Here is a 26,631-nt window from a genome sequence, read left to right as displayed (position 1 = left end):
GCTCTGCTGCGGCGCGCCTGGCCTCGCCCCTCCCATCCCTCCGCTTTAACTCTCCTCTGTGCTCAGCAATAAAGCGCTTTTTGTCCAGGGAGTGAGCACTTGAGCGCATTCCTTGACGTGGAGGTCCGTGTACCTCTCCAAGGATTTAATGAAGACCGTTTGTTAATAAGCTTAATACGTTCACAGAAACTTTTTTTAAAGAGAGAGAGAGAGAGTGAGAGCGCACGTTCGGAAAACTACAAGGTCTGGAGTTATATCGGCGAACTGCTGCGTTTGGATAAAGACAGAAGCGCAATTTCACAGCTTGGAAGTTCGGGGTAAGAGTTTCCTGCTTTGAATCATAAAACAACTATAAATATTTCCTACTTTTCGGGCTCTATCGCTTGGAACAGGATCAAGAAGCGCGTAAAGACGCGTGAGCGGGGTTTTGTTGACAAACGCCGTCGGGAGGAATATGATTAACTTTTGGAACATCTTAACAGACAAACTGCGCCAGTAAGCTGAATCCTTTTCCAGAGCAAAACCCAAACTCTTCATTAAGTTTATGTCTTCTTCAAAAGAAGCATCCAACCCTCAGTTCTGCTAATTAAAGCTGTTCGTTTTTCCTGTATGTGACAACTCGCTCCACGAAAACTCACTATAGAATAATCCAAAGACTCGCCGAGCTTCTGTTCTGCTCAGCACTAAGTTGATAATATTGTAAAAACCCTTTCAGGCTTTTAAAGTACCGCGTGCTGCTTTAATAATCTTTAGTTTTTCTGTAAATGTGCACTGCATTACAAAATGCACAAAAATATACTTCCAACAGGAGCTCCAAATCAACACGAACGCTCCAGTGATTTATTGGATGCAACAGGTTTCACCGGCGATGTGGGCGCCACTAATGCGTCAAATACTGACAATAAAACAGTTGTTCTGTGTTTGGGAAAACGTGTGAAACGCGAGCGTGTGCGCCGCGCACAAGGAGCCGTCGGGGCGGTAATGAGGCGGGCTGGTGTCGGACCGCAGGACGCCGTGCAGCACGCAGGGGCCGAGCCGAGTGTCTAGACCGCACCGAGCCGTGCTCACCGCAGAGGACAGCTGTTTTTGGACCCACACGAGGGGACGTCCCACAACAGAAAGGTTCAATTGGACACACGCGTTGAAATGCGGGTCAGATAACGCGCAGTCACCGGATTTAGCCTTCCAGCGTGCATGTGGCCAAAAGCAGATGATCTTTGTGACATTATGACTGAGTCAGGTCCGGAGATCAGTGGGGAGTGATGTTGCGCAGGGGTGGCCCATCATCAAAACATAACTGCAGCATGCTGCTGATCACGGCTTTCGTGCATTATTTTATATTTTTCAGTGTGAATGCTAAAAACCATTACGGAAGAAAAGTGCCAATGCCAATTCTGTCTGTCAGTGATTGATTGTGCTGCTTAGAACAAACACAAATCTCGAGGAATTCATGAAGCCACTAAATATCTGCTGCTCCACATGATGGATGGAAGATAAGGGCATATCATAGCTGTGTGATTCAGTCTGGGCATTATTGGTGCCACACTACAATATTAAAGACATCTATCAACAGCTGCTACTGTTATGAAGCAATAAGCAATTTCTGCAGTATTATTACATTAAATTAAATACGATACTTTGATTGCAGTGTGGACACGTTCCAAAGCCAGATTTAAAAGTTGAACAGCTCAATCATTTGATTTTCAGCTGAAGGCGGTGTGGCGGGGAGACGGATGAATGAAACACTGGCTCAGATGTGAAGAAAGTTACAGAGGAGAATTAGAAAGACACCAGCTTCCCTCAGCATGTGTGCAGCAGAGCAGCGAGCGTTGAGGTCAAATTCCTGAAAGATTAAATCTCTGAGTGACCTCCTCCTCCAATAAAACTAGGATCCAATAAAGTGGCACGACTCAACACGTTTAGACGCATCTCTGCTCCATAAAGTGAAGTTCCAAAGAACTGTCACTGCATTTGTTTTCTCCAGATAATATCATCTTGTGTTTCCAAATATTATGCCAATATAAACTTTTCGCTGAGATAGAGCCTCATCTTGTCCCGAAGAAGCTCTGCAAAATAACTAATTTAAACCTACTTTTAACCTTAAGTGCTTGTCCTCTGCTCCTGGGGTCATAACCACACGAACGTGATCAAACCAGACCTCATTAAAGACACAATTCCTCTGCAGTCTTCTGGCTCTAACCTCCCTCCATCTTTCAGTCAGATTAACATCCTTTACACTGCTCCCACAAACAGGCACAGAAAATCGCCTAATCTTTCCTGAGGGCAAAACAGGCAATGTAAACTACTCCAATGGCCCTGCTATTAACCCCTGCACTGGTGTACCGCTTGTTTGCTCGCCATGTGTTTCCTCACAGGCTGTCATTACGCTATAGGAGAAGCTACTGTGTCATTGACAGTATATAATGGTGGTAATTGGTTTATATTAGGCTACCAGACACAGAGCAGCCACAGGGGTCCAATTATCTGTCACTAATGTGGAGAACTTTCAGGCTAGTATGCTGCACAGACTGTAACACTTACGGTACAAGAGAGTGGCTGCGCCAGAGGAGTTATTTTCTGTTTATGGAGCTGTACAATACTGCTTTCTGCTGCAGCGTTTCACCCTTTAAACAGCAGACGGTTGTGAGTTTGTGCAGCCACTTGTTGAAAATGACTGAAAAGAAGTGAGTGGATAGACGATGCGAACAGGGAGGAGGAGAAGGCCCTTACTGCACTGACAGTATCACGGCTCGTCAAAATATTAGTTGCACAACATGTGGCGACACTTTGACGATCAAATGTGAAATTGTGCGTGCTGGTGTGAGCACTAAGTGAGACACACATGCACACTGGGTGGATTATGGCCGCCCCACGGGACATTTCTTCCCCTTAAATGTTGGTCTGCGGACAGGAAGCATGACTAAGTCGAATGAGCCCTCTGTCATAAAACCCAATTTAAACAATTAAGCGCAGGCCTGCTGTCACACCACTGAGACAGTGATGTCGAAACCGCGATACCCATCCAGGATCTGGTTACCAACATTGTGTCAGATTTTCTTTTTTTAAACAAAATCAAGGCTGGCATTTCATTATCTGTGCCAAAGAGCTCGGGTGGAAAAGAGCACTGATTTCTAAATGTGGATTATTGACAGCTGCTTGTATTGAGACATGACACAGGACACCTCACAGGGGCCTAAATTTACTTATTAATTAACACTTTACGCCGAATGCTGTCTCTCTTCTACAAACTAGCTGATATCTGAGGATTTCACATCGTGCCTCGCATCAGCCGGAGCTCTGTTTTACACCAATTAGCGGCAGTGCCTGAAGCATCTTACCCTCTGCATCAGAGGGATTAGAGGGTTAAAAGTCAGGTGCTGAGGCGAGGAGGCCTGGGGAAGGGAGAAGTGGAGGGATACAGGGAGGTGGAGGTAGGAGATGAGGACAAGAGTGGGGCACTCACACAGCAGGCAGAGAGAGGGAAATCGACAGGGCAGAAAGTGTGTGAAAATGTGTGTGTTTGTTTTTCCTCAAGGACATATGAAAGTGAGGGTGCAACTCAATTGGCAAGGGGTCTGTGTGAGTGTGTGAGTGTGAGTGAGAGAACTCAAGGGGCGTGTGGGGGGTGTTTCCTGGTTGATAACCAAAGGTTGGAGCAGCTCTCTCGAAGAGGCGTCTTAAATAAAACCCCTGGCTTCAAAGGCCTCAGTCTCACACATCAATGCTGACCCAGCGGTATGCGGAGGCAAACCCCAGCCCTTACGCCTGCCAAGCTAAATTGAAGAAGAGCTTACCGATGCAGCCAAATGATGCGTTCAGAAGAACCACTTCAAAACCTTGCATAAATATACACACACACATGCAAAGGGATCTGAGGGCTCTGGAGTGCCCCAGCTTGAGCTCAAACCCCAAATGACTGCTGTCCTCCGCGTCCACAGACGCACACATGCTCGTCGTCGTCACATTCTTACCAGCTCGTCTATCTGCTAAAGCAGACGACCCTCTGATTCAAAGATGGCATGAAAGAAATTACTCTCTCAAGCTTTGCATTAAATTATTTTTTTTTTAACCTTCTCAGTCTGGTTGGAAAATCTGCTGAAAGCCAAAAATCCCCCAAATTCCAAAACCAACTCCAGTGGAGTATTCAAAGAGAGGAGCAGAGTGAGAGACAGCTGGAGAGAGGGGGAGAGAGAGAGAGAGAGAGAGAGAGAGGATGAGAGGGAGGATGTTCATCCCAGAAAGCCACCACAAATTGCTGCATTTCAGTGGGCCCGTAAAAAAAGAAAAACGGCTCTTAATCTAAGGTTATAATTACCTCTGGCCAGCACTATAATTAAGAAATGAGCCTTGAACCAGAACTTACTGGGCAAGAGCAAAGCAAGGGTGCGCACACACACACATACACACACGTACCTATCCTGTTTGACCAAAACCAGAAGGGGAAGACAGATCTCACTTTGAGAGGAAGGTTAAATATTAAACCACTGAGATGAACATTAACTCTTAACGTATTACAGAATATGGATTGAATGATAAGACGGCTGAGTAAATTTGAAGGTGTGTGTGTGTGTACCTGTGGGTTAGTGTGTGTCGGCTTGCGATCGGGTCAACAAGTGTCTGAGATGTTGTTCATCACAGAAAACGGTGACGTCCACGCGCACTCTCGGTCAGGCACGTCGTACATACCGGGCGACACGTACGCTCAGAGCCTCTCTCTTGCGTTGCATCAGTCCGCGTTGGAGCTCTATGGTCCCCTTTTACTTAATGTCTATTTCCGTCATAGCCAGGGACACAAATAGTGTTTTTATCTGCTGCTCTCTGCACCGTAAGAGAGCGAGCGGCAGCCAGAGAGAGAAAATCTGTGCATGCATACGTGCAAATGCCTGCATGTGTATATCCGAGTGCCACCGGGTATCAGCTCATATTTAAATCACTCAACGCTGCGATCAACAGCCGAGCGGTTTTGACAGTGCCACAAGTCACAGCTTGTCACTGGTGTCCATATTCAACATAGAGGAGGCAGAGTCAAGGCAGCACACCTACAGCGAGACATGAAGCTTTTCTCTGTTTATCCCACCCGTCCTCTGCAGGTTCAGGAGGTTTTGAGCTATAATTTGGACAAATTGTTGGCAGTCCTACATGATGCCACTAGAATGTGGTTTGAACATTAACATCAGACTGCTCCGCTTTGTTCTGCTTTGGGAGGGATTAAACCAGATGGGGAAAGAGAAAGGGAGTGACACAGGGAGAGAAAAGGAGAAACAGAGGAGGCGATGGGTGAGGCGATATTTATGTTTAACAGATGAACACAGAGGAAGAAAGAAAATTATAGTGGACAGAGAGGCTGAAAAGTATCAGTCCTCTGAAAAAGGGAATGACAGAAATAGCTCCTTCAAAAGAGAATAAATATGAAAGTAAACCAATAAGAGTGAAAAGAGAGAAAATAAGAGGTACTGGCAGGTTAAAGGATACTACCAATGATTTGGTAGCGTGCAGTCTGCACTAATTAAAGACCGAATGTCTCTTGGAACGACGTGGAAGAGGCAGCCTGAGCTATTAAGGCACACAAGGCAGGAATATTGTTGTTGACAGTTTTGTCTGTTTTAAAAGTGCCACAGTCATTCACGGAGCCGTGCGGTAAAGATGATTTGCGTCTATTTTGGGTGTCGAGTTCCACATTGAAAGCTAAATATTTACAGTGCAGTCCAGGGATTGTCTGAGAGGGAGACACAGTGACCTTAGGAAACTGACCACGGCGGGGTAGCTGCACTCACAGGATGGTCAGCATCCGTCAGGTGTATACCTGTACAGAGCAGTGAAATGCATGCAAATAACCTAAAAACATGCACTGAGCTCACACAAAAAAAACAAGTGCGAAAGTGTCTGTGCAGCAGCGCAAAGCACAACTACAGACAGATAAACACACAGATGCAGAGTGCAGCAAAGGCCTCATAGCAGGTCAGCGGGGCAAACCGAGTCCTGGACTGTGACGGGTTATTTTCAGGTGTAAACAATGCATTATATGTGGAAGTGAGCGTGTCCTGCAGGGCGACTCCGGGATTTTAAATGCAAAGCAAAGTGACGCTTCAGGTGTTACACAATCAGTTACAGCATGTGATTTGGCCCTCGCTCTGTGTTCCACCTTGACTCAGAGCTATGTGAAATGTGGCTTAAAAACACTGCTTAGTGGAAATACACTGGAAGAGTGTGTCTGACGCATTCAACATGAATAGGTGTATGGTTAACAGTATGTCTGTGCTGTATAAATGGGAGAGAAAAAGAAAGAAATGCTGTGTGCATCTCAGCTAATTATCTCCAAAACTGTTTTATGACCATGCCTTAAATCAATTAAATGAAAACAAAAAAAAGTCGGCCATTACAAAGAAATGTGGGAGCAGCTCTTGGCCCAGCGTCCCCCTCTAATAAAACATCTATCAAGTGGTCACTTTGTACGTGGGTTTTCCCAAATTCAGCTCATATTTATGATCCCATAAGCACGCTCAAAAATAACATTCAATGCTAGTTAATACTGAATTTACACAAAGCAACAAACACACGAAGGCACGCACAAGTCGTTCCGTGGTCGTGGATAATGAGACGCTAATCATTAGAAACACAAAACGTGTGGTCAATTTGGGCCCCGCCAGCTGCTATCACATAAAACTAAAGCTGTTCTTGGCTTCAAAAAACTGAGGGCCATTGCCACAGCGTCAGCTCCTCTCAAACCGGTGGTTCTCAGGCTTTTTCTGGCATGCCCCCTTCAGACGCCTTCAAAAAGTTCATGACCCCCCCACCCCACAATTATTATCTATCATTAACAATAATTGGGGAAACAGCGAATAAAAAAGGATCCCAGTTGAAATTTAGCATCAGTCAACTCTTGTTTATTTTCCCTGCATAAATCATGTTCATTCAACTTTGTTTCACTTCATATTTTTCAACCTGGCCGACCCCCAGTTTGACAACCACTGTATAAAACACACAAAAACAACTGATCATAACACTAACTGAGGAAAAGCACTGGAAATCAGTGATGTATATACTCCATACCTGCTTTGATATATTAAAACAATCATCTGCTGTGGTCACATTTGATTCTTTGTAGGAAATGTCACATGAGTGACCTTTGACACCTCATTCAACAGCTTGGGAGGGTGAAACCTAATTAATCTCGCAGATCATACCAGAAACCGTGCTATAAACACAGTGCAACAGATACGGGTTGAAAGAAGCACGGGAGAGCTTAAATCAACACTACACACATACGCGCACACATGCACCCACACACACACGCACGCACACACTAACACACTCTCGGGCCATGGCTGATGGGCTGATACCACAGGACAAGGAGCTGACAGAGTGGAGAGTGGTCGGCCTGCATTCTTCCTCCATCATTCTCTTGTGCTGCCACACGGCCTGCCAGCGCTCAGCACGCTCCCGCACACAGCTGGAATCCAACCAATTAACAGGGAAAAAAAAAAAAAAAAAAAACTTCCTGTTTTGATTGCGGGTCATTAACAATGCATGACTGGGGGGTTGGATTCCAAATAAGTGGAGAGAAGAGCAAAAACGTTGCGACATATTTGGCTAATAGGTGCAACTGTTGTTTTCCTTCCAGGAAAAGACGACCTGAAAGCAAGAAAAGTGGAGTGAGACCGGAGGAGGAAGCTTCTTCACTGGGTGAGCGAAGCATGAAATTAAACCTGACAGATTTATTAGTAATCTGTGTCATTATGAATAAGATGTGGTCAGCTACTATGATGCAAACATACTGTTCACATCAGGAAGAGTTTCTCAGAGCGTTGTTTAGTTTAAGATATATTACACCAGCAGTGTTGTATTTTTGACACGCGTCATAATAATACGCGCCTTTGAATATTTGCATCCAGAAAACCCAGACCACACGCTGTTGGCGGTCCTTATTGTGTTAACCGTAACACCCTGCTTCCTCAATGGGGTCCTTTCACACAACTCTGAGCCTCTTAACAAGACTGGCAGGAGAACAAGAGCGGCTCTCTTAACACACACACACACACACACACTGCATTTCAAATATACAATGAGGCTGTGTAGGCTTACAGACATACAGACAGAGGGAAAAGGAAACAAGAGAATGCAGGAAGTTATGGAATTTTGACTTCTCGGTACATTTCACCTTGTGAACATGTGCAGTGTGTGAAACGCTCATACGCAATATATAGATCTTTTAGAAAGAAGCAAATCAGTTGAACACAAAATGATACGTCTGGTGATGTCCCATATTTTTCTTATTGTCAGCAATGACTTGGTCCAACGTCCTGCTGCCATAGACGCTCACACACACTACACCCCAGCAAACTAAACTATGTACTTTTTTTTTTTACCGTAACGTTTGCTAAAAACGACAGTGCCCAGCTGCTATAATATAATTGGTTTTATTTTTTCATGCAATTTTTTGGTAATAACAAAACTTTTGAATATATCGTCAGCTTTATCCTTTAAAAGCCACTGCAAGTACAGTCAGCAAAGCCCTCTGTTAATGTTCTGTTGCAAATGTTGTTTTTAAAGTTCAGTTTTTGCGTGGTTTTTAAGTCCTTTGAAAACCAAAACTAATAATCCACCCAAGCAAACGTGCTGTGGTCCGGTTATCGTCTACCATGGCGTCACTGGTGAAAACTGTCGCTCTGGCTCTCTGTTCTACTTTACACACCCCTCCTGACCCCCGACTCTCTGCCTTGCCTCATTCCTGTGTTGTGCTAGTTGTCAATGAGCTGTGACAGGCACTGTGTGGGCTTGTAAAGACGCACACATGTGCAGGACAAGACCGTGGCCTCAGGCCTCTGGACGCACACCGCAGCTCTCGCTAATTGCCTTACCGCTCTGCCCGCCTCTCTCCGAGCAGCCCAGCCCTCTTCAGGGAAAACAAGGGACGAGGAGAGAGCCGGGCGGTGCAGAGCGCTTCTCCTGGGGTTGACTTTAGTTGACCTTAGGCTGTAAATTATTTGAAGTGCAGGCCATCCTTCACTGTCTGCATGCACACCGGCTCTGTTTCTGCCTTAATCCTGTAGTTACAACATCAAAGCTTGGACACGCTGTGATGGATTACGGCGCACTCTGATATGATATATGTGTGTGTGTTTTACCTGTCATTCTCCTGAGTGCTGAATACACATCTCTGCTGCCACACCTAATGTATATATTTAAATGTGAAGTAAAATATGAGTGTGTGCATGTGATGGAGCTGTTTCCCATTAATGTGACCTGCAGCTGTGTGCATTAAACATCTAGACAGCGTCAAACGTCAACACCACGTATAATTGTCAGTTAATAATGTTAATATTTCGACCTAAAAGCAAACATGGAAGAGCAAACAAGGGTGCTCCTTGATATATATATATATATATATATATATATATATATGTATATATATACTCTAACTCTACCAGACACACACAAACTCATTGACATCAGAACACACACACGCACAGGTATGCTTTGTTCTGTGTGTTACAAGTCAACTCAGGAATCTAGTGTACTCACTCAATGACGCGTATGAACGGATGTGAGAGCAAACAAAGTGTTCCTTTTTTTTAAGACACATTACGATGCAGTGCCATCATAACAAAGCATCATTCATTCCTTCTATCTCTCTGTGGCAGCTGTTCGTCTCGGTACAGTGTGTCTAACCAATAGATTCAAGATTCAAGATTCAAGATCTTATAGGGCGCAGACATACAGACACAGACCCTGTATACTGAAGGCACTGATCTGTGCTCCTTCATATCCACACCAAGGGGCTCTCATTCTTTAGAGGTCAGGGTAAAAGCCTCCTTAAGTTTCAACCCATTAAGTTCATTCCGTGTATATTTCACATCACAGTTAATTATTCGATGAACCATGCTGCTTTGTTTTTATACATTTGAATATGTATTTTCCGACTTCCATTCATTTCCTGACAGTATGAAGATCTGCTAACAGACTACTGAGACTTGCTTGAGTCTGCTTTGCTTTGAGCTAAACTATTAATAATTAGTAATTCAGTGCAGCATTTTTAAATCAAACTTATTATCATGACAGTAACAATGTCGCAAATGCCAAAGCTTGTTCTGTGTGATGAGCTACACAGCTGGAGCAAGTTTAACAAGTCTGCTAATACATTTTCAAACTGTTTAAAAATGAACAGACAGCACAGGTTGTGTGCAATAGTAAAAATGTAAATTGAACGTAATCTGCTGCTAAAACTTGCAAAAACAGTGGTGTTGGTCCTTTAAAAAGCAGCACCCTGTGGAATAAATGGAAACAATAAGTCTGGGGTGAAGTTTGTGTTCGCGTATGTTTTTAATAGAACGGCTTCACCAGGCAGATCCTGACTTACATCCTAAGCAGATCATGTTGCTAAATGCTTTGGAAATGAGCAGGAGTTCATATTGTATTGATTTTGACGGTCTTCTAAGAAATGCACCATGGATTCCTTCAGGCACTTCATTGGATCGTTGCATTCAGGAGATTTACGCAATCCATTGTGTGCCCTAACAACCCAAAGGGAAAAGGAGGTTACGGAACGCTCACTTGTTTATTCCTCCGCTTCTGTCACTACCCCCCTCCCCTCTTTCTTCAAGTTTGCACTGGATATGAGGAATCGTCTGCCAGTGCACACCTGCTGCAGACAAATTGCAGACTTCGGGGTCAGTGTTGATGTCTTAATAGACTGCTGCTGATTGATGTCTTTACACTCGCTAAGATAAGATGCTAGATCTCACCTGTTTATTTACTAGAGTATGCAGGTCAGTGTGCTAATCAAATGAGGGGTTTAAGACTGACGCTGGCCCATGGGATCATGTCATTTCTCTGAGAGTTGAATTGAGTTTATTAGAATGAAGGAAATAATTGTTCTCCAGCAACGAAATAGATAAAAGTGGATTAACAATGAATCAGATCAGATGTGCATGTAAGAAGCCACTAAAAAGCCACAAAAAGCTGTGCTGTGGTATTAATACTGCGCTAAACAAGTAAACATTTTGGTTGAGGAGGTAAACATGTGGCATCTGAGGCCGTGCATGTCAGTGTTAGTCCCGGGGGAGCTGTGCTGCTTGACTGCTGGTTTACCGGCAAGCCTCCCCTGCCCTGGCAGCAGTTTTACAATAAATTCCTTTGTGACATCCTAATCAGCACGAGTCATCTGCATTTCACATTTATCTTGTGTGTGTGGCACATATCTGAGGTGTTTTTTTTGTTGTTGTTTTTTATCGGAGGAAAAACCCCACAGGGCAGAATGACTAGAAAAATCACAAACGGTAACTCTTAGAAAAGGAGGGGGTGTGGGGTTTGGGGGCCTGACAAACAGGTAGTACAGCGTGATGCCTGCCTTTAAATGCAGGTTGTGGTACAGAAGCAAATGAGGAAAGTTCCACTTGTGCCAGATTTCCTGTAAATCCTGTATACAACACTAGTTACATAATGTCACCGACAACTGAAAATGGACATGACTCCATCTTAAAGTTCCTCTCCTGGCACTGATTAACCCCCTAAAAACTCATCTCTGCTCGTCAAAATTATTTAAATTCATTTTCCATGAAAAAAAGCCTTTCTTAAAAGGCTGTAACACTACATCTTTGCCTTTATTTAATATGTGCAGATCTGTGAATATGTAAAAAATAATCCCTGCCTCTGTCTCGAACCACCCCTCAGCCCCCTCGCCAGCAGCAGGGTTTCTCAGCTCCTGTGCGCAGTGGTGGATAGGAGTAATTCAGTCATCCATGTTCAAACCAAAAAACCTATTCCAAAGAATGCAGTTCCAAGGTGGAAATGCTCAGCCACGGCGCTGACTGCTTATTTTGTTCGTGAAAACCATCCCATGGCCATGTTAACAAGGCTAAAACCTTAATTTTCATTGTAGGGGGTCTTTCATTTCAAATTATACTCAATCCACAACAACATGGACAGCCAAACTCAACATGAGTCGTCATGAACAACCTATAAATGACTCACTTGTCAGTCAATACATCAACAAATAACTCGCTTCCTTCCCGACATAGCAACTAAACCTAAAGACGAGGTGCTAAGTAAGATACAAATAGGAGCTTTTTTCTTTCTCAGCTCAGTGACAGTTGGCTGATTGAAGAAAGAACAGCTTGTTTTACATCCTGATCTTCAAATTCGCACATAGTAGGTGAAAGACTGTTCCGTCCTTTGTAAGTCGACAAGTTCCTGTGCTGAACTGCATTTTAACAAGGTAAACAAGTTCATGTTTATCTGTCAGCACTAGCATTGTTCCAGGTTTCTGTTTGCCATTAATTCAGCCTCGAGCTCTCAAAAGGCCTCCAGCCTAATGAGCACTTTGACAGCTACGTAGTTGCTACGCATTTACACAGGCCCTGCAGGGTTGTTTCGACAGGTGGAGGAGATGTGCCCCCATCAGATTCCAGTCATACTCTTGCCAGCTACATGAACAAACCTGAGAGAGAGAGGAAAGAGGTGAGCGAGGGGAACGGCGAGGCGAGAGGGTGAAGATGTTCGGAATATTTGTGCGATGTGTCAAAGGCGAGTGTCGCCTGTAAGTTGGCCGGCACGCAGCTCTACAGTGTGTTTGTAGGTATGGCTGCATGTGTGTGTGTGCACATTTACTGTCAGAGTATTGACAGAAATGCAGTCAGACTATGGTTAGCAGGCAGGAAGATGGATAATTTGCAAGTGTTTCCTTCTGAGTACGTGTGACATTGTTTGTGTAACAAGGATAGTCAGCCTGCCAGTCAGTGCGCCTGCCTGCTGCCTGACTCACACACCCTCTGAATAAGCCGAGCTCCAGTTTGAACTCTTACACAGTGCTGTCGCAACAAAGCACAAAGGTAAAAACACTGTCAACATCCAGTGTGGTCCGTTTCTTGATCTTTTATACAAATAAGAGCGACAGCATGCGTCAGGCAGTAATTGCGGCTCTCTTTCCACAGTTCAGTAAAATGTTGCTGATTGTACCAGGGCTGGTACATAAGTCCTGAAAATGAGACACAGAGTCCAGGCCAGGTGAGAAACCAGCATTGTAGTCATGTTGGACCTGGAATGAATGTCAGAGGGGTAGGCAGGCTGTCGGAGCGTGCTCATTACATCAAGCTTGTGGCTGACTGATAAAACTGGTCCATCCAGCCAGTTCTAACCGCAAGCACACATGCAGTGCAAACATTTCCCTGTCCCCGCTCCGGCTCCAGTTCTTTCAGGTGCTTTCGAAGACTGTCGAAAAGGAGACTTTTTGAAACGCTGCCTGAGACCAGTTCGCTTTGTCGCAATCTGGAGAACAAAGCTCTGGACAAGACCGCTCCCAGGGTCAGTGAGCCAGACAGTACAATAAAGTTTTGATTCTGGAAGGAGGCGTGAATGGTCGTGCACAGGATATGAAGGCACAAGCCAAGACCTGGAGAGAGCCCAGTTTTGTGACACTAGGATGTTGTGTTCAGCGTTCCCTGGTGATGTAGTGCTTTTGGACTCATCCCACTGTGACTACCGCAGTGGTGCAGTTTGCTGCCATGTTTAAGAGTAAATAAAATATGAACAAAAAAAGCGAGCGAGATAGGGAGTAAGAGATAGCAAGTAGGGCAAGAAGGAGTGTGTTTCTGCACCACTCGGCTGTGACTGATTCAAGCCAGGTCAAAGACGGACACAGCAGAGTGGTGCGGTCATACTGTTCAGGCCACTGATAGGACGGGCGGCTGCTTGGGCACCTGACTGTTTTTTACATGAGGCACAACACCACAGAGAAGAGTCTGTGGTACTCTCAAATCCTTCACGTCTGTGTAACACGAGAGTCCTGTGGTGAAGGTCTCAGACAGACGAAAGAAATGTGACTGTGACCTCAGTGACTATCTGTCCCCAGAGGTCGCAGGGCGGGGTGCTCTGGTGAAAGATGAGTGTCAGTGTTGAGACATCGCTCGCCAGGCAAAACAAGAGGACGCTGTGTGTAAACCGAGAGAGAGAAGAGAGTCCACCTCAGCCAGAGCGTCCTGTGTCTCCCCTCATGTGTGCCTTTATGAAAACAAAATCAAGTCTAACATCTACAGCACCATCTGTCATATCCTTCAGCAATAAAACAAAAGGAAATGGTCCACATTTCCTTTTGGAACACGTAGTGCCTGACCTCTACGCTCGAAAGCTCAGAGGAGGCCGAGCCAGACTGCAGACACGCTGCTGCAGAGTCCCAGTTCTGGTCTGCCCGGCCGCCCACCTCTCCCTGCTTCCGTTCCCCTCCCGCCTTCTCTCTCCTCTGAGGCAGGAGTGTGCAGCCGGCTAACGCTGGAGCCCTGGCGCAGGTCGCATCATTTACTCAGACACGCTCCAGAGGTTTTGGGTTTCACGTTGCCCTGGAGGAGCGGAGAAAGCACCTGTTGTGGAGACGAGGACCAGCAAGCTTCAGGTGTGTGTGTGTAACCGGAGCGGGGTGTGTGCCCGTGTCAAACAGGGCCTGTTATCTGTGTTGTCGGGGCCACAGCTACAACAGAGGACACAGAATACTGAGCAGCAGTAAACACTAATCTAGAGCCTGGCCTCTGACCTCAAGGAGTCGCTCTCTGCCTCACTGCTTCATGGGCTTTGTTGTCCTTTGGACTGATGCTATCTGAAATGACTGTCCAGCGCTTAAGTTTCTTCTTTTTTCTCTTTTGTGTTGACACTTTACAATCAAACATATCTCTTCAGCACATGAAAAAAACTGAGTTGCCAAGTAGCCCTCCTACAGTGCAGCAAATAGTCACTGTTTTTGTGAGTTTTAGTGTTCCACTGCCCTCCCACTCACCCCTGGACTGTATATTATGCTCTCTTTCAAGTCCTCCAGCTGCAGATACTAATGGTACTGCTTCACACTGTCCTCATAAGCAGACCTGGTCAAAACCATAAATCCTGAGATGAATAGGCTGCCCTTCACACAAATAATAGGTTGCTTTGCAGCTCATTTAGTTGTGCACGTTGCACGGAGCATAGAAAGAGAGAAGCATAAAAAAATTTGAACTAAAGTCTGTAACTCAGAGGCAGGCCGACAGGAACCTGCCTGTTGGTTAAGTGGTTGGTTGTGTTAATTAAAACAACAACTTTGACATCAGTCAGCGCAGGCTGAGCAGATGCACGATGGATGTGCCTATTACGGGGTTTTTTCTTGTGGTAAGGCTGAAATCAGCAGGAAAGCTTTGTTTGTGCAGCGTACTGTAAAATTACTACAGCCCGTAACCCCCCTTTATACCACTACAAAGCATTACAATGATATTGTGGCTTCAAGATGAGTATTGCCAGTGACAGATATAGACGAACTATCATCTTTCTTTCATTCCACATGTCCTCCTCTCCCCTGTCTGTGTTTGTAGTCTGCCTGCTTGATGGACCTTGATGGAAATGCAGTGTGACTGTAGTAGAGCGTATTCTGGAATATTGTCCCTCTTTTAGCCACTGCTGGCATTACACATGTTTTTTGCAGCTGAGCCTTCATCTTCTGACACTTTATCTGTTGCTTGTCAAATCTGAGCATTTTAGCTTTACCTAAGCTACTTAAGATAGACAGATGGAGCTTACCTTGACAAACTGCAAAAGAAAACAGCTATTAGCTGTCACATGATCACACTTATTTTCACTAAAAATAAATAGGTGTTAGGTATTACTTATGAATTTGCAAAAATATGTTATAGAACTTTAAGAAAATTAATCTACTTTCCAAATATCATGCCAAAACCCCTGAGCACCCCCTAAATGGAACGCTCTTCCTTTTTCAATCCTTATGTCTCCATCTCCAAACATGGCTTCCTCTTTGATCCACGCATGCTTCCTTTGCTTATCTACGCTGTGATATAGTTTGTTTAACAGGTAGAACAAGCAATAGAGGACTGCATTAGAGATTCAGTAGCTCATGCTATAAACAATAAAAATACCTGGCTGCATTACATGCGTACCAACTGACTGACATTAGCATAGCTGACATTTTTAAAATCATAGTTGTGCTGCGTCTTTCTGCCTGCACAAACATGCTATTTTCTCTCCTGTGCTACTCATTACGTTATCTTTTGAACCGTGGATATTTTGTGTAACTCTTGTTCCCCCTTAGCAATTCTCTCTTGACCCCTTTGTCATGTTGACGGATAACCCCACTGGATTATATATATAACAGGGTCCAGCTGTGTCAAGGATGGGCTCTAGTACGGGGTGGGAATAGGGAGTGTGTGACTTGAGGAGTGTTTTTTTGTGTGTCCACTCATAGGGTTGAGGATAGAAAAGGGGCAAAAATAGAGGGGAAATGGGGACATGGGAAGGGGTGGAGGGGGTGGGGTGGGTCAGAGGGCTCACATCAGCCTTCATCACCAGCATGTCTCTGGGTGCCTAAGTTATCATTTACAACCTATGTGAATTCATGTCCCTGTGCTACTGCAGTAAATCTACTCAGGGAGCTACTATTGTAATATATTTTAGCAGTGCATGCCAGTGAAGTGACCTACACCTCTATAGATCATACATCAATACACATACCACAAGTGTTGTTCCTTTAATATGATAAAGCCAGGCAGAAGGGGCCTCTTTAAAGGGAGTGTGCAGCCTTATCCCCTTACTGTGACTTGGCATGGTGCCCCCCCCCCGTAGTCCCCGGCCCAGCCCTGTATTATGCAAGTGCACAGTGACCTGCGACTCCTCCACACACATACCGCAATTTTCTACCCCCCTCTTGTACCCTTCATTGCCCCTCAGTGTTGGCCTTCAGCTCTGAAGATAAGGGCTCTTGATGCTTGGCCTGCCGGGATTTAATTGCCGAAGCCCACTTCACCCTCCCAAAGCCAGGTCTTATCCACCTCTCCACCCCGGTGCCCCTGCTGACAGAAACCTGCTTTTGTCTCCGCCGTTCCCCTGCTTGTGTTTTCCTTTCCTCCTCATCATGAAAAGAAAGAAAAAGCGGGATAAGAAGTGAGCTGAGGGAGCTGGAAAAAATGCTTCTCTTCCTTTCGCCTCTTCTTATTCTCTCTTTCATTTTTCTTTTCAAGGGGCTGGCCATGTATTTCACTTAGTGTCGTGCAAAGGTGTTCACATGTTTTTTGCTTTGTGCTTGCTCCATATTGTTTCTGGCCCTAGGCTGATTCTACATATTCATCAGCCAACACATTTTATTCTAATACAACCCACAAACCTAGACTCAAGCTTAAAGAAAACACAGATGTAAGAACAATCGTTACGTAACAAATCTGGTCACAAGGATGTTTGAACTCCCATTCACATAAGCAGCACCATCATTCATCCAGCCAATCGTCGGTTTATAAACCCAGAAAGACTCCTTGTTAATCTCTAAATGCCAAGCCAATGACACAGACAAGCTTGCTTTTTCAAACTCAGCTGCTGCCTGTCTCAGGAATGTCTCAACAAGCGCGCAGGGGAGAGAAAAGGAAATTACAACTCAAGAGAGGAGGAGGAGGAGGGCAGGAGAGGAGGGGGCATTCCGTCTTGCTCGGGATGACAAGGCTGTCTTTCTGCTATCTCCGGACCCTCCACCTGCATTCACTTCAAAACACTTCAGTTAAAGCCACACAGCCAGGAGCCAATCAGCCCCACCGCATGCTGTGCATCCATACTGTAGTGACGCCACAACTGCGCCTTATCTCATCCCGCCGATAAGACCTGCACAAGTCGCTCGTATCCAGAAAGAAAGAAAACAGGAGAATCTAACCTATCAAGCTACGGTTTATCTGTGATCCTCGCCTCCCACTCCACCACAGTTTCTCCTCCACTGGGTTATCAGATGTGCCTGGCCCAGTTTGGAATGAGGCACACTCAAATAAACATTCTGCCCCAGGGAGCTACAGTAGAGTCACCATGTTGAGTTTCTAAGAAAAATATTCTCAGTTTTATCTGCATAGCTCCCTCTCCTCTCATGGCTGCCTTGATGTTGTTGTATGTTCTGGCACTGGACCCTCATACCCATCTCAGGCCCTGATACAATGCACCAAAGTCAGGTTTCCGTCTCCGCAAGGAACGAGATTGGATTTTTGGACAACTTCAGGCACATATGATACTTCTCTCACACAAACGGTGAAGTGCATGCAGTGTTTGTTCTGAGCAGACGGCCCTCTTTGGCGCACACACACACCTCTTGTCCTGCACCGAAACTGAAACGCAGCACCACACACACACAGTGATGATATGAAAACCTGAGACCATCTGCATTCGCTCCAGCTGTTGCTCGATGCTCCCTATCCTCTTCATCTCCTGTTTATCTTCCCAAATCCTTTTGTTTTCCCTCAATCTGTACACATACGCAGCATGGCAGAAACACTTCCCTTCTTTTCCCTCTTCCATCGGCACCTCCATCATTTCTGACCCCTTTAAAGAAGGCAGCCTTTTTCTCCGTGACTATTTTAATACGTTCTGGCAATTGTATGAACTCCAGTTATTATTGATTACGACAATTAAAACTTTTATTTCCAACAGAAGCAAATAAAAAGTTGCTTACTTTGGACTTCTCCCCAGCCACTGAGGCACGATAAAAAAAATTCTTTACAACTGTGAACATGTAATTAGTCACCTGTTAAACTGAACCCCCCCAGGCACTGTGCGAATTATGGGATAACTGCAACCCCTCACCTGCACAGTCCGTTTAGTTGCAGCCAACAGCAAACTGTCACCATCAGATGTTATCTGTTACTTTCTGGACAAGATTTTCCATAAACAATTCTTGTATTAAGTGGGTCCAACTTTTCTGCATGGCAGCCAAACATTAAGTAATTTTTCTGCTTCTGCTGTTAGCAGGTGTTGACTCTGAAAACTAGCTGGCTGCTTTGTTCAACCAAGCCTTGAGGTTTGAGCACGGTCCTTTTATTGGCATCTGGAGGCAGAGAGTAACATTTCTGCCATGTCTGAAAGAGTTATCCGGATAATAAGAGGAGCATGTTGGCAGTGGGGTTCAAGCGAATGCCATGATGGCTTTTAGTTTATATAATGGAGGAGGAAATATAAGAGATCAGGGAATCTTTCCAAGGAGGTTGTAATTTCAAGGAGGAGTGGAAAGAAAAGTATGCTGAAAGAGAAGGAAAATAAATGCCATAGCTGTGGTCTGATGAGATGATACTGGACCTTCCTCCGCCTCACTAATGGGCCCCCCTAAAACCCTTGATCTCCCCTTCTCTTTTTTTTTAGAAAGAGGATGCTTCTGTAAACAGAAGGCAGAGTGAAAGGAGGACAGATATGCAAATAATTTAAAAATTGAGAAATCATTTAAGTGGTCAGCAGCTTTGATGCTCCTGTAACATGTACTTGACTTCAGGAAATGTGGGTGGCATTGTCACCTACAAGGAAATGAAACAAAACTACAGCAACACTTAATTATTTCGTGTTTCCTTTAGCAAAAATAGACTATGAGAGCGTTCTGTGTGTTTGGAAAAGTTGACCAAACACTAATTAGTGTCTCTTTTTCAATTTTGAAATACATTTGAAAAATAAAATTTGAGACAGCTGAAGATATTCCCTTTTATTTCCCAACGTTTATTAGCATGGGCCACATCACACTGATTCTGGTAACAAGAAGAAAAAAACTTTAAGAGCAACTTTGCTTCTACAGGCTGTTCTAATGTCTGTATATCTAACAGATGACATTGTTCATACTTTACAAGATATATTAATGCTGTAAACTTCAGAGCAAAAGAATATTGTTCCAAGATAGAAAAGGAAATGAGTAAAATAAAACGTCCAAAGCTATTTTTTTTCGATGTTACTGGTGTAACGGCCACAACCTTAGGTAAGCAGTGTGAGAACAGAATGTTCTCTGTCTGTGTTAAACTGTAAGTCACACATCTTGGCTTCTCATTCAGGTATTTGTGCAACAAGTGCTCCATTTAAGGCCTACAATAATCTCCCTCAGGCATTTAAGTCTACAAACATACAGTATTTGCAGGTGTCATAAATTAGAAAGCAACCTATCACTATCATGATACCAAATCAATAAATGTAAATTATAACAAAAGTAACCGCAGGACACAGGGGAATTTTGAGTGTATTTGAGCAAATCAGGCAAGAGTGCCACAGTTTAAGAACAAAAGAAGCGTTTTCTGTTGACACCCCCAGGAGTAAAAAGAGAAAGGACAGAAATATTGCTTCGTCCCCCAAGGCCATCTCACACAGTAGCAGAGGAAGATGAACTGCCACACAGACTCTTGTCAACTACTAGTTTCTTCATTTCCATTCATTCTTCACGCCCCTCTTTTTCCTTTTGAGTACAATGTCGACGCTCCACCAGGGTGTTTCTTTTAGAAGACTTTGGTTTCAGCAAAATGAGCTTAAATCACAGTTTTTGTTATCGTACTGATGATGTGCTCTCTTCTGTGTCTCTATATTTCAGCATTTTTTACAGTTTTACAGACACTTATCTGGCAAGTAGCCCTGGCTTTCAGTCTGCATACTGACAACATAGAAAGTGTGTGTTATTTATATCGCATCTATAGTCAGGGAAGCAGCTCCACGCAATCAGTGAAGCCCCTCTCCAAGTTTGGAAACGGCACAAAGTAAATCATCCACAGATGGGTGGCCACGTGCAGCAACATACAGCCACACAAAGTTGACACGGTATGGTCATCTGAAACTGGAGAGCCCAGAGCAGTGTTTATGGGGAATCATTCAGAGGGCGTATGTAAAGCTTTTCACTGTTTCAGAAAACCATTCAAAGTAAAAGTGTTTTCACTTTGATGCATGATCTCAGAAACAAAACAAATTGGACTTGTTCATTGCTGCTGTGTGTCTGTGTGTTTCATAGGCTGTGGAGTCTGTCATAAACATAGGGAGAACAGTTAACTGTGACCCTACTATAACCGCAGAGTGTGTGCAGTACAGTAAATAGCAGTGGGTGGCAGCTTACAAATACAAACCCTTTTGTTTGCAAACACACATATTATCATATATATACTATATACATGTGGCTGGGTATGTGCACACACATACAGAGCCGTCTGTAGGATCATTAGAGAAGGAAACAATGTTTTTTTCATCCCACAGTGCTATCGATTACACAGGTCGTTGCAGGCAGACTGTGGCACTCCTTTAGCCAGAAAAGTGTGGCAAGGTGCCACTATGTCAACTTTTCCTCGAGCATAGCAGAAAAGGCTAAAGCCTGAGGTCACAGCTACAGCGCTATTGTTTGAGAGACCTTGTGACAAAAGACTGCCTTTGATCACTGGCTGTGCGTAGTTAAACCTTTGATAGTAATCTCACTCTACGAAGGACATTAAAGACGCACACAGCGAATCAATAGCTGACCTTGCTTGGCATTGAAACAAGACTGTACGGGGAGAAAATATTCTTTGCAAAAGAAATACAACACATTTCTTGGTGCAACAACTGGATGCTCCTTATTCAAACATGTCAGTGACAGAGACCAGCCATGTTACATGAGCTTCTGTTGCAGATTTCATCAGTATTACTGTATATTTCTCTGAATGATTATGCAGGTTATTGACAGTCATATGTTCTCTTTTTCAGGCTGAGCATGGAGAGAGAAAGAGTCTACACCATGAAGGTCTTTCTCACTCCACTGATGCCCTTTCTGCTCATCCTCATCCTTCCTGATGGCACCTTATCCAACGATTGCCCAAAGGACTGCTCGTGTTCCACGCCAGAATCCATTTTATGTTTTCTGAGACGCTCCTCTACCATTCCCAAGGGATTGCCCCCATCTACAAAAAGCCTCTACCTCTTTTCCAATGGCATTGAGGGCTTGACATCTGAGGACTTTGATGGTCTGAAGAACCTGGAAATGCTGGACCTCAGTCAAAACAAACTGACTGAACTTCCTGAAAAAGTCTTTGAACATTTGACCTCTTTGAGAAACCTGGACTTGTCATCCAACCAGATCACTCACATTACAGAGGAATGTTTCCAGGGTATGGCACTGCTTGAGCGCCTTTATTTGTATAGTAATAAAATCGAGACCATCCACCCTGCAGCCTTTGCCGGCTTGGAACACCTGCTGGAACTCAAACTGCAGAGGAACCATTTGACATCCCTGCCTGCTCTCTCAATGCCCCAACTCCTGCTGCTAGACCTTCGCTTTAATGTCTTACCCACCTTGGGTCCTTCAGACCTCCAGACCCCAAACCTGGAGTCGCTCAAATTGGGTGGTGTGGGGCTGACCAGCCTGAATAAGGAGCTCATAGGCAGTCTAAAGAACCTCCACGAGCTTGACATCTCAGGAAACCGTCTTGAGTCTTTCCCAGCAGTGCTAAAGGAGACCCAGGGGCTGATTCACCTCAGCCTGGCTGGGAACCCAATGGGTCCTCTTAAGGTTGAGGACCTTCAGAGCCTTGGAGAGCTGCAGGAGTTGGACATTAGCAGCCTCAGTCTGCAGGGCCTTCCTGAAGAGTTCTCCCAACTTTTACCCCACCTCAGAAAGCTCACAATAGCGGAGAACCCCTTCAACTGCCTCTGCACCTTATCATGGTTCCCAAGATGGCTGAGAGCTCAAAGCATCACCCTGGAGAGAACAGAGGAGACCCGTTGCCATTTCCCACCTATCAATGCAGGAAAAGTATTGGAAAGACTGGACCACAAGGATTTTGGCTGTCCTACCACAACAACAGTCACCACTAGTACTGTCAAAACTACTACTGCCCTGCCTGTTCCTGTCACTACCCTCCCAAGTACTACTAAAGCTATTCCAGTCCCCAGGGCCAGTGACAACCCCACAGACGAAAATGATGACTCTCCCCTGCCCCCTGTCCCTGCATCCCCCAGTAGCAGTAGCATGGATCCAGTTGAGGAGAACCATTTCTGTCCCTCTCACACCTGTCTTAATGGGGGTACTTGTCGCTTAGACCAGCATGGCCAGGTAGAGTGTACCTGTCCACATGGCACCTCTGGAATGTATTGTGAAGTCCAAAACCATCGTCCACCATCACCACCTGAAGATGAAATCCCCATGGTAACTGTTACTGTAGATGCACCAGACATCAGCTCACATCAGGCAACCGCAACCTCAATCTTGCTGGACCTCCACCGCTACATTGAAATGCGGCCTTACATCCGTGGAATACGCCTGACTTACCGCAATCTCTCTGGGCCGGACCGCAGGCCCATTCAACTGAGCCTACCATCATCATTCCCAGAGTACAGACTCAGAGGCCTGAGGCCCAACTCCACCTACACCGTATGTGCCAGTCCACTAGGTGCCCCTATTGGCACAGACAGTGTCTGCACTGAGGCCCAAACTGTAGCTGAAACTGTCAGGGGCCACGATGCACAGTTTGACGACCAGAGGTTGACCACTATGCTGGTGCCTGCAATGGCCATCTTGCTATTGGTGGTACTGATAGCAATAGCAGTGGGAGTGGTTTGCTATCTTCGCAAGAAGAGGGCCAAGGGCCATCTGGACCTAGACTGTGAGCCTTCTCAGCTAGAGTTGGATGGAGTTAAGACTAGCTTGGACAATGGGGCACTGCCTCAAAAACAGCCCCAACTTATGATCCCTGAACCTGCTGTTCAGAATGGCAATCTGGAGTATGAGGTGTTGCTACTACAGGATCACTGTACATCAAATAACAATATGTCTTCACACAAGCCTTCCTACTTTTGACACCTGGCTTTGAGTACTCAGACCTAAAGGAGGATTTTAATTCTTCAGCTCTGTTTTCCTCACTGGTGAAATACAGAGAGCAGCATATGATATTGTGAAAGAGGAGGGCACAGTATCAGCCAGCTAACCAGCAATGGAGAACCTGGACACGTATTTAACTCAATGTCTCCGGCTGTCTAAGCAGACGTTAAACAAGTTCAGAAACATTTGTTTGACTTAAAAAAACAACGAGAGTGCCTCTTCTCAATTTACATGCTTCATCCTGCTTAAATAATATTTCCTCATTCACATTGCTGGACTGGCGACCTATCAGCGCCCATGCTGTGATGCTCGGACTGATGGTGATTGTCATTGGCTGAAACCTAGGGTTAAGGGACACTGTGACCGCGTGCCCTCCTTTATCTGTTCATAAAAGGAGAGTGCACTGAAATGAGGTTTAGCTGCCTTTTCCCAATCACAACAGCCCACCTTGACACTACCAGCAAATATTTTTGCTGCATGTTGCAACTCCTCAGTGCTACCCCAAAGGGATCAGTGCTTGCTGTGAATGATCTTTAAGATACCAAATGAAGTTGTGCAGAGAAAATAGCTGATGCTTGTATTGCTTTATTTGGCTCTAAATGCTAGTGATTTTTTTTGTATGTATGTTTTTTTATACCTGAGTCTTTGTTAATTTTTATTGTGCAACATTGTGACTGTTAACAGCCCTCTACACCCTCCACCCCCCACCTCTTGTGACTAACAGACAAAACAGCAGATTAAAATCTTTGAAGATTAAAACTCGTTTGGTACCAGCAAAGTCAATCAAAGGGCTTTGCCCCCACAATGTCAGACAGTCTAAGTAGATGTGAGTCTGGACAGACTCAAGACTAAATCCCCCTTCTCAATTCTGAAGTCCCCAGCCTGCTTTACCATCACAAAGGGAGAAGGTAAGCAGGATTACAAAAGGTACAGAGGGAAGCAGTTGACTGAACTCCTTCTGTTTCAGTGCTGCACTGAGGTTCAACCAGTTTAGATCTTGCATTAATTGCAGAAAGAACTCACATGACCATACCACAGCAAAAGAGAACTAAAGAGATTTTATTTATTATTTATATACCCTGCAAGGTAAACTCTGTCTTATCTCTCAACCACAGCTCACACATAACATGCAACTTGGCGTGGCCGATAACTAGCAAAGCAAATTCTGGTTGTGTATTGTGTTTCCCTTGAGTAAAAATAGTCCGCTCAGCGTAATGCTGCGCACCATCCAAGTCCCAGTTTTGCTCACTTGCACCTAACCAGACTATGGAAAGGCCAGTCGCACATTACAGCAAACTTAATAGTGTTGCTATTGCTGTGTAGGGGACAATGAGACACAGAGAGGTGAGCTCCAGATCTGTGAATATAGGGTGAAGAAGGACTCAAAGGATTGAGAGAGAGGAGGAAGACTGTGTGTGTGTGTGTGTGTGTGTGTGTGTGTGTGTGTGTGTGTGTGTGTGTGTGTGTGTGTGTGTGTGCATCTGTAGCTCTGTCAACTTCAGCGATAATGCAGGTACAGGTTCTGTCTTGTGCAAAGACCTGCAGACATCAAGTCACTATCAGTTACCCCCTCTCTGTGCCCGCATGTCTAGGAGTACATTAAGCCCCAAACAACTCGACCCATGGGCAAACACACCAAAGACACACCTGCGAATGTCTGTAAAGTTACCTGCCTACAGTATTCCCAGCGCACAATTAACAATTCCATGCTAACAAAAAGCCTTGGCAACACACACAAAAAACAATCAAGCAATGCAACTGGAATGTTTGTCTGTAAAATAGAATACATTGAAGATAACCAAAAGTATTTTCAATGTGATTGTTAATTTTTCCCTGTTTATTTTGGGAAGCTCCTTGTTGTCATTTGTTGCTTTTTTTAATAAAAAAATTCTGTGAACTTATTTGTACAAGCGGAAAAGTGATATTATCATTAAATGAATATCCAAAAATAAAAGGACCAAGCTGTCTTTGTTTTTTTTTTTTTTTTGTATTTTCCATCTTTTGCTTGTATGAGGAAGGATTAGATTGACAAGCAAAAGAGGGATTGTTTAACTTCCCTCTCTTTTAAGCCATCACTCAACAAGGTGAGGGGAGAGATCACAGGAGGGGGAGTCCAGGAAAGAAGAAGAGAAGAGAACAAAGGTGTAAGTGCTGGTATAATTATGTTGGATATTACAATCACCAACACAGTAGTCTGTGTGTGTTTTATGTATTTGTGCAAAATAATTTCAATAGTTGTGCAGTTTCAAGTGTCTACAAAGGCAATAATGTGAGTGTATTACCCTTTAATGTCATTTCAGCGTAATTTGAACTTAATGCTAACGGCATGCTAACATGCTCACAAAGACAATGTTAGCATGCTGATAATAATCAGATAATGTTTACACCATGTTAACCATCTCAATTTAGCATATCAGCGTGTTAAATAGCAGCTGAGGCTGATGGGAGGGTCATTTGTTTTTGAGTATATTGGAATATGACCAGATGGTGGCGCTAGTAGAAAAGTCAAGGATCATCAAACTAATCTGGATTCATCATCTCGGAATCGCCAAAGTGTACAAACTTTGATGGCAATCCATCGAATAGTTGTTGAGTTATTTCAGTCTGGACCGAAGCGGTGGACCGACCGACAGACCGATTCCACTTGCATGGCTGAAAGGTGTTAAATGAGTTAAAATCGATAATGTGGTTAATAGCAAAACGTGTTCAGTATTCTACAAAAGTATGAGATTCTCTTTGCGGCTTTCAACAGTGCACCACCGCCCAATTTTTATTTACAAGAACGTTCAATGCGTGCTTTCAGTGGGCAAGAGGTCTATGAATTCTTCCTCACCAGCAGCGAGCTGCAGGCAAAATGGAAATAAAGATTATGATTGAAAACACTCAGGTTAAGGTCGTAAGTAGATTTAACCACTGTGAATGACTCACTGGTCTAAGCCTAATGAGAGAGCATTGTTTTCAAACCCACACAATAAACAGGCTGACCACCCATGTGTTTTATAGGTAAGATGCTGGTAGGGGATTGATACAGCATGCACGCTCACACGCCCACACCTACAAACAAATGC

At 44.5% G+C, this 26,631-nt stretch overlaps 2 protein-coding genes across 3 annotated transcripts in view; one reads left to right on the top strand and one right to left on the bottom strand.

The window, feature by feature from the left end:
• Positions 1 to 26,631, bottom strand: part of LOC121620284 (mitochondrial import inner membrane translocase subunit tim16-like) — a 110,264-nt gene that overhangs the window by 31,356 nt on the left and 52,277 nt on the right. The gene's annotated exons all lie outside the window — the stretch shown is intronic.
• Positions 65 to 25,511, top strand: vasnb (vasorin b). The gene is made up of 3 exons (XM_041956281.1): positions 65 to 317; positions 7,622 to 7,683; positions 21,454 to 25,511. Exon 3 carries the CDS (start codon positions 21,461 to 21,463, stop codon positions 23,540 to 23,542), a length of 2,082 nt encoding a protein of 693 aa, XP_041812215.1. The 5' UTR covers positions 65 to 317; positions 7,622 to 7,683; positions 21,454 to 21,460; the 3' UTR covers positions 23,543 to 25,511.

Source organism: Chelmon rostratus, chromosome 17, assembly GCF_017976325.1.
Source record: "Chelmon rostratus isolate fCheRos1 chromosome 17, fCheRos1.pri, whole genome shotgun sequence".
NCBI classification, from domain to species: Eukaryota; Metazoa; Chordata; class Actinopteri; order Chaetodontiformes; family Chaetodontidae; genus Chelmon; species Chelmon rostratus.
The sequence above is the reverse complement of the archived record's forward strand: the minus strand, read 5'-3'. Positions and strand labels throughout refer to the sequence as shown.

Bases quoted from the DNA above. Each gene is read 5' to 3' on its own strand.
- vasnb (XM_041956281.1), top strand. From the start codon at position 21,461: ATGGAGAGAGAAAGAGTCTACACCATGAAGGTCTTTCTCACTCCACTG.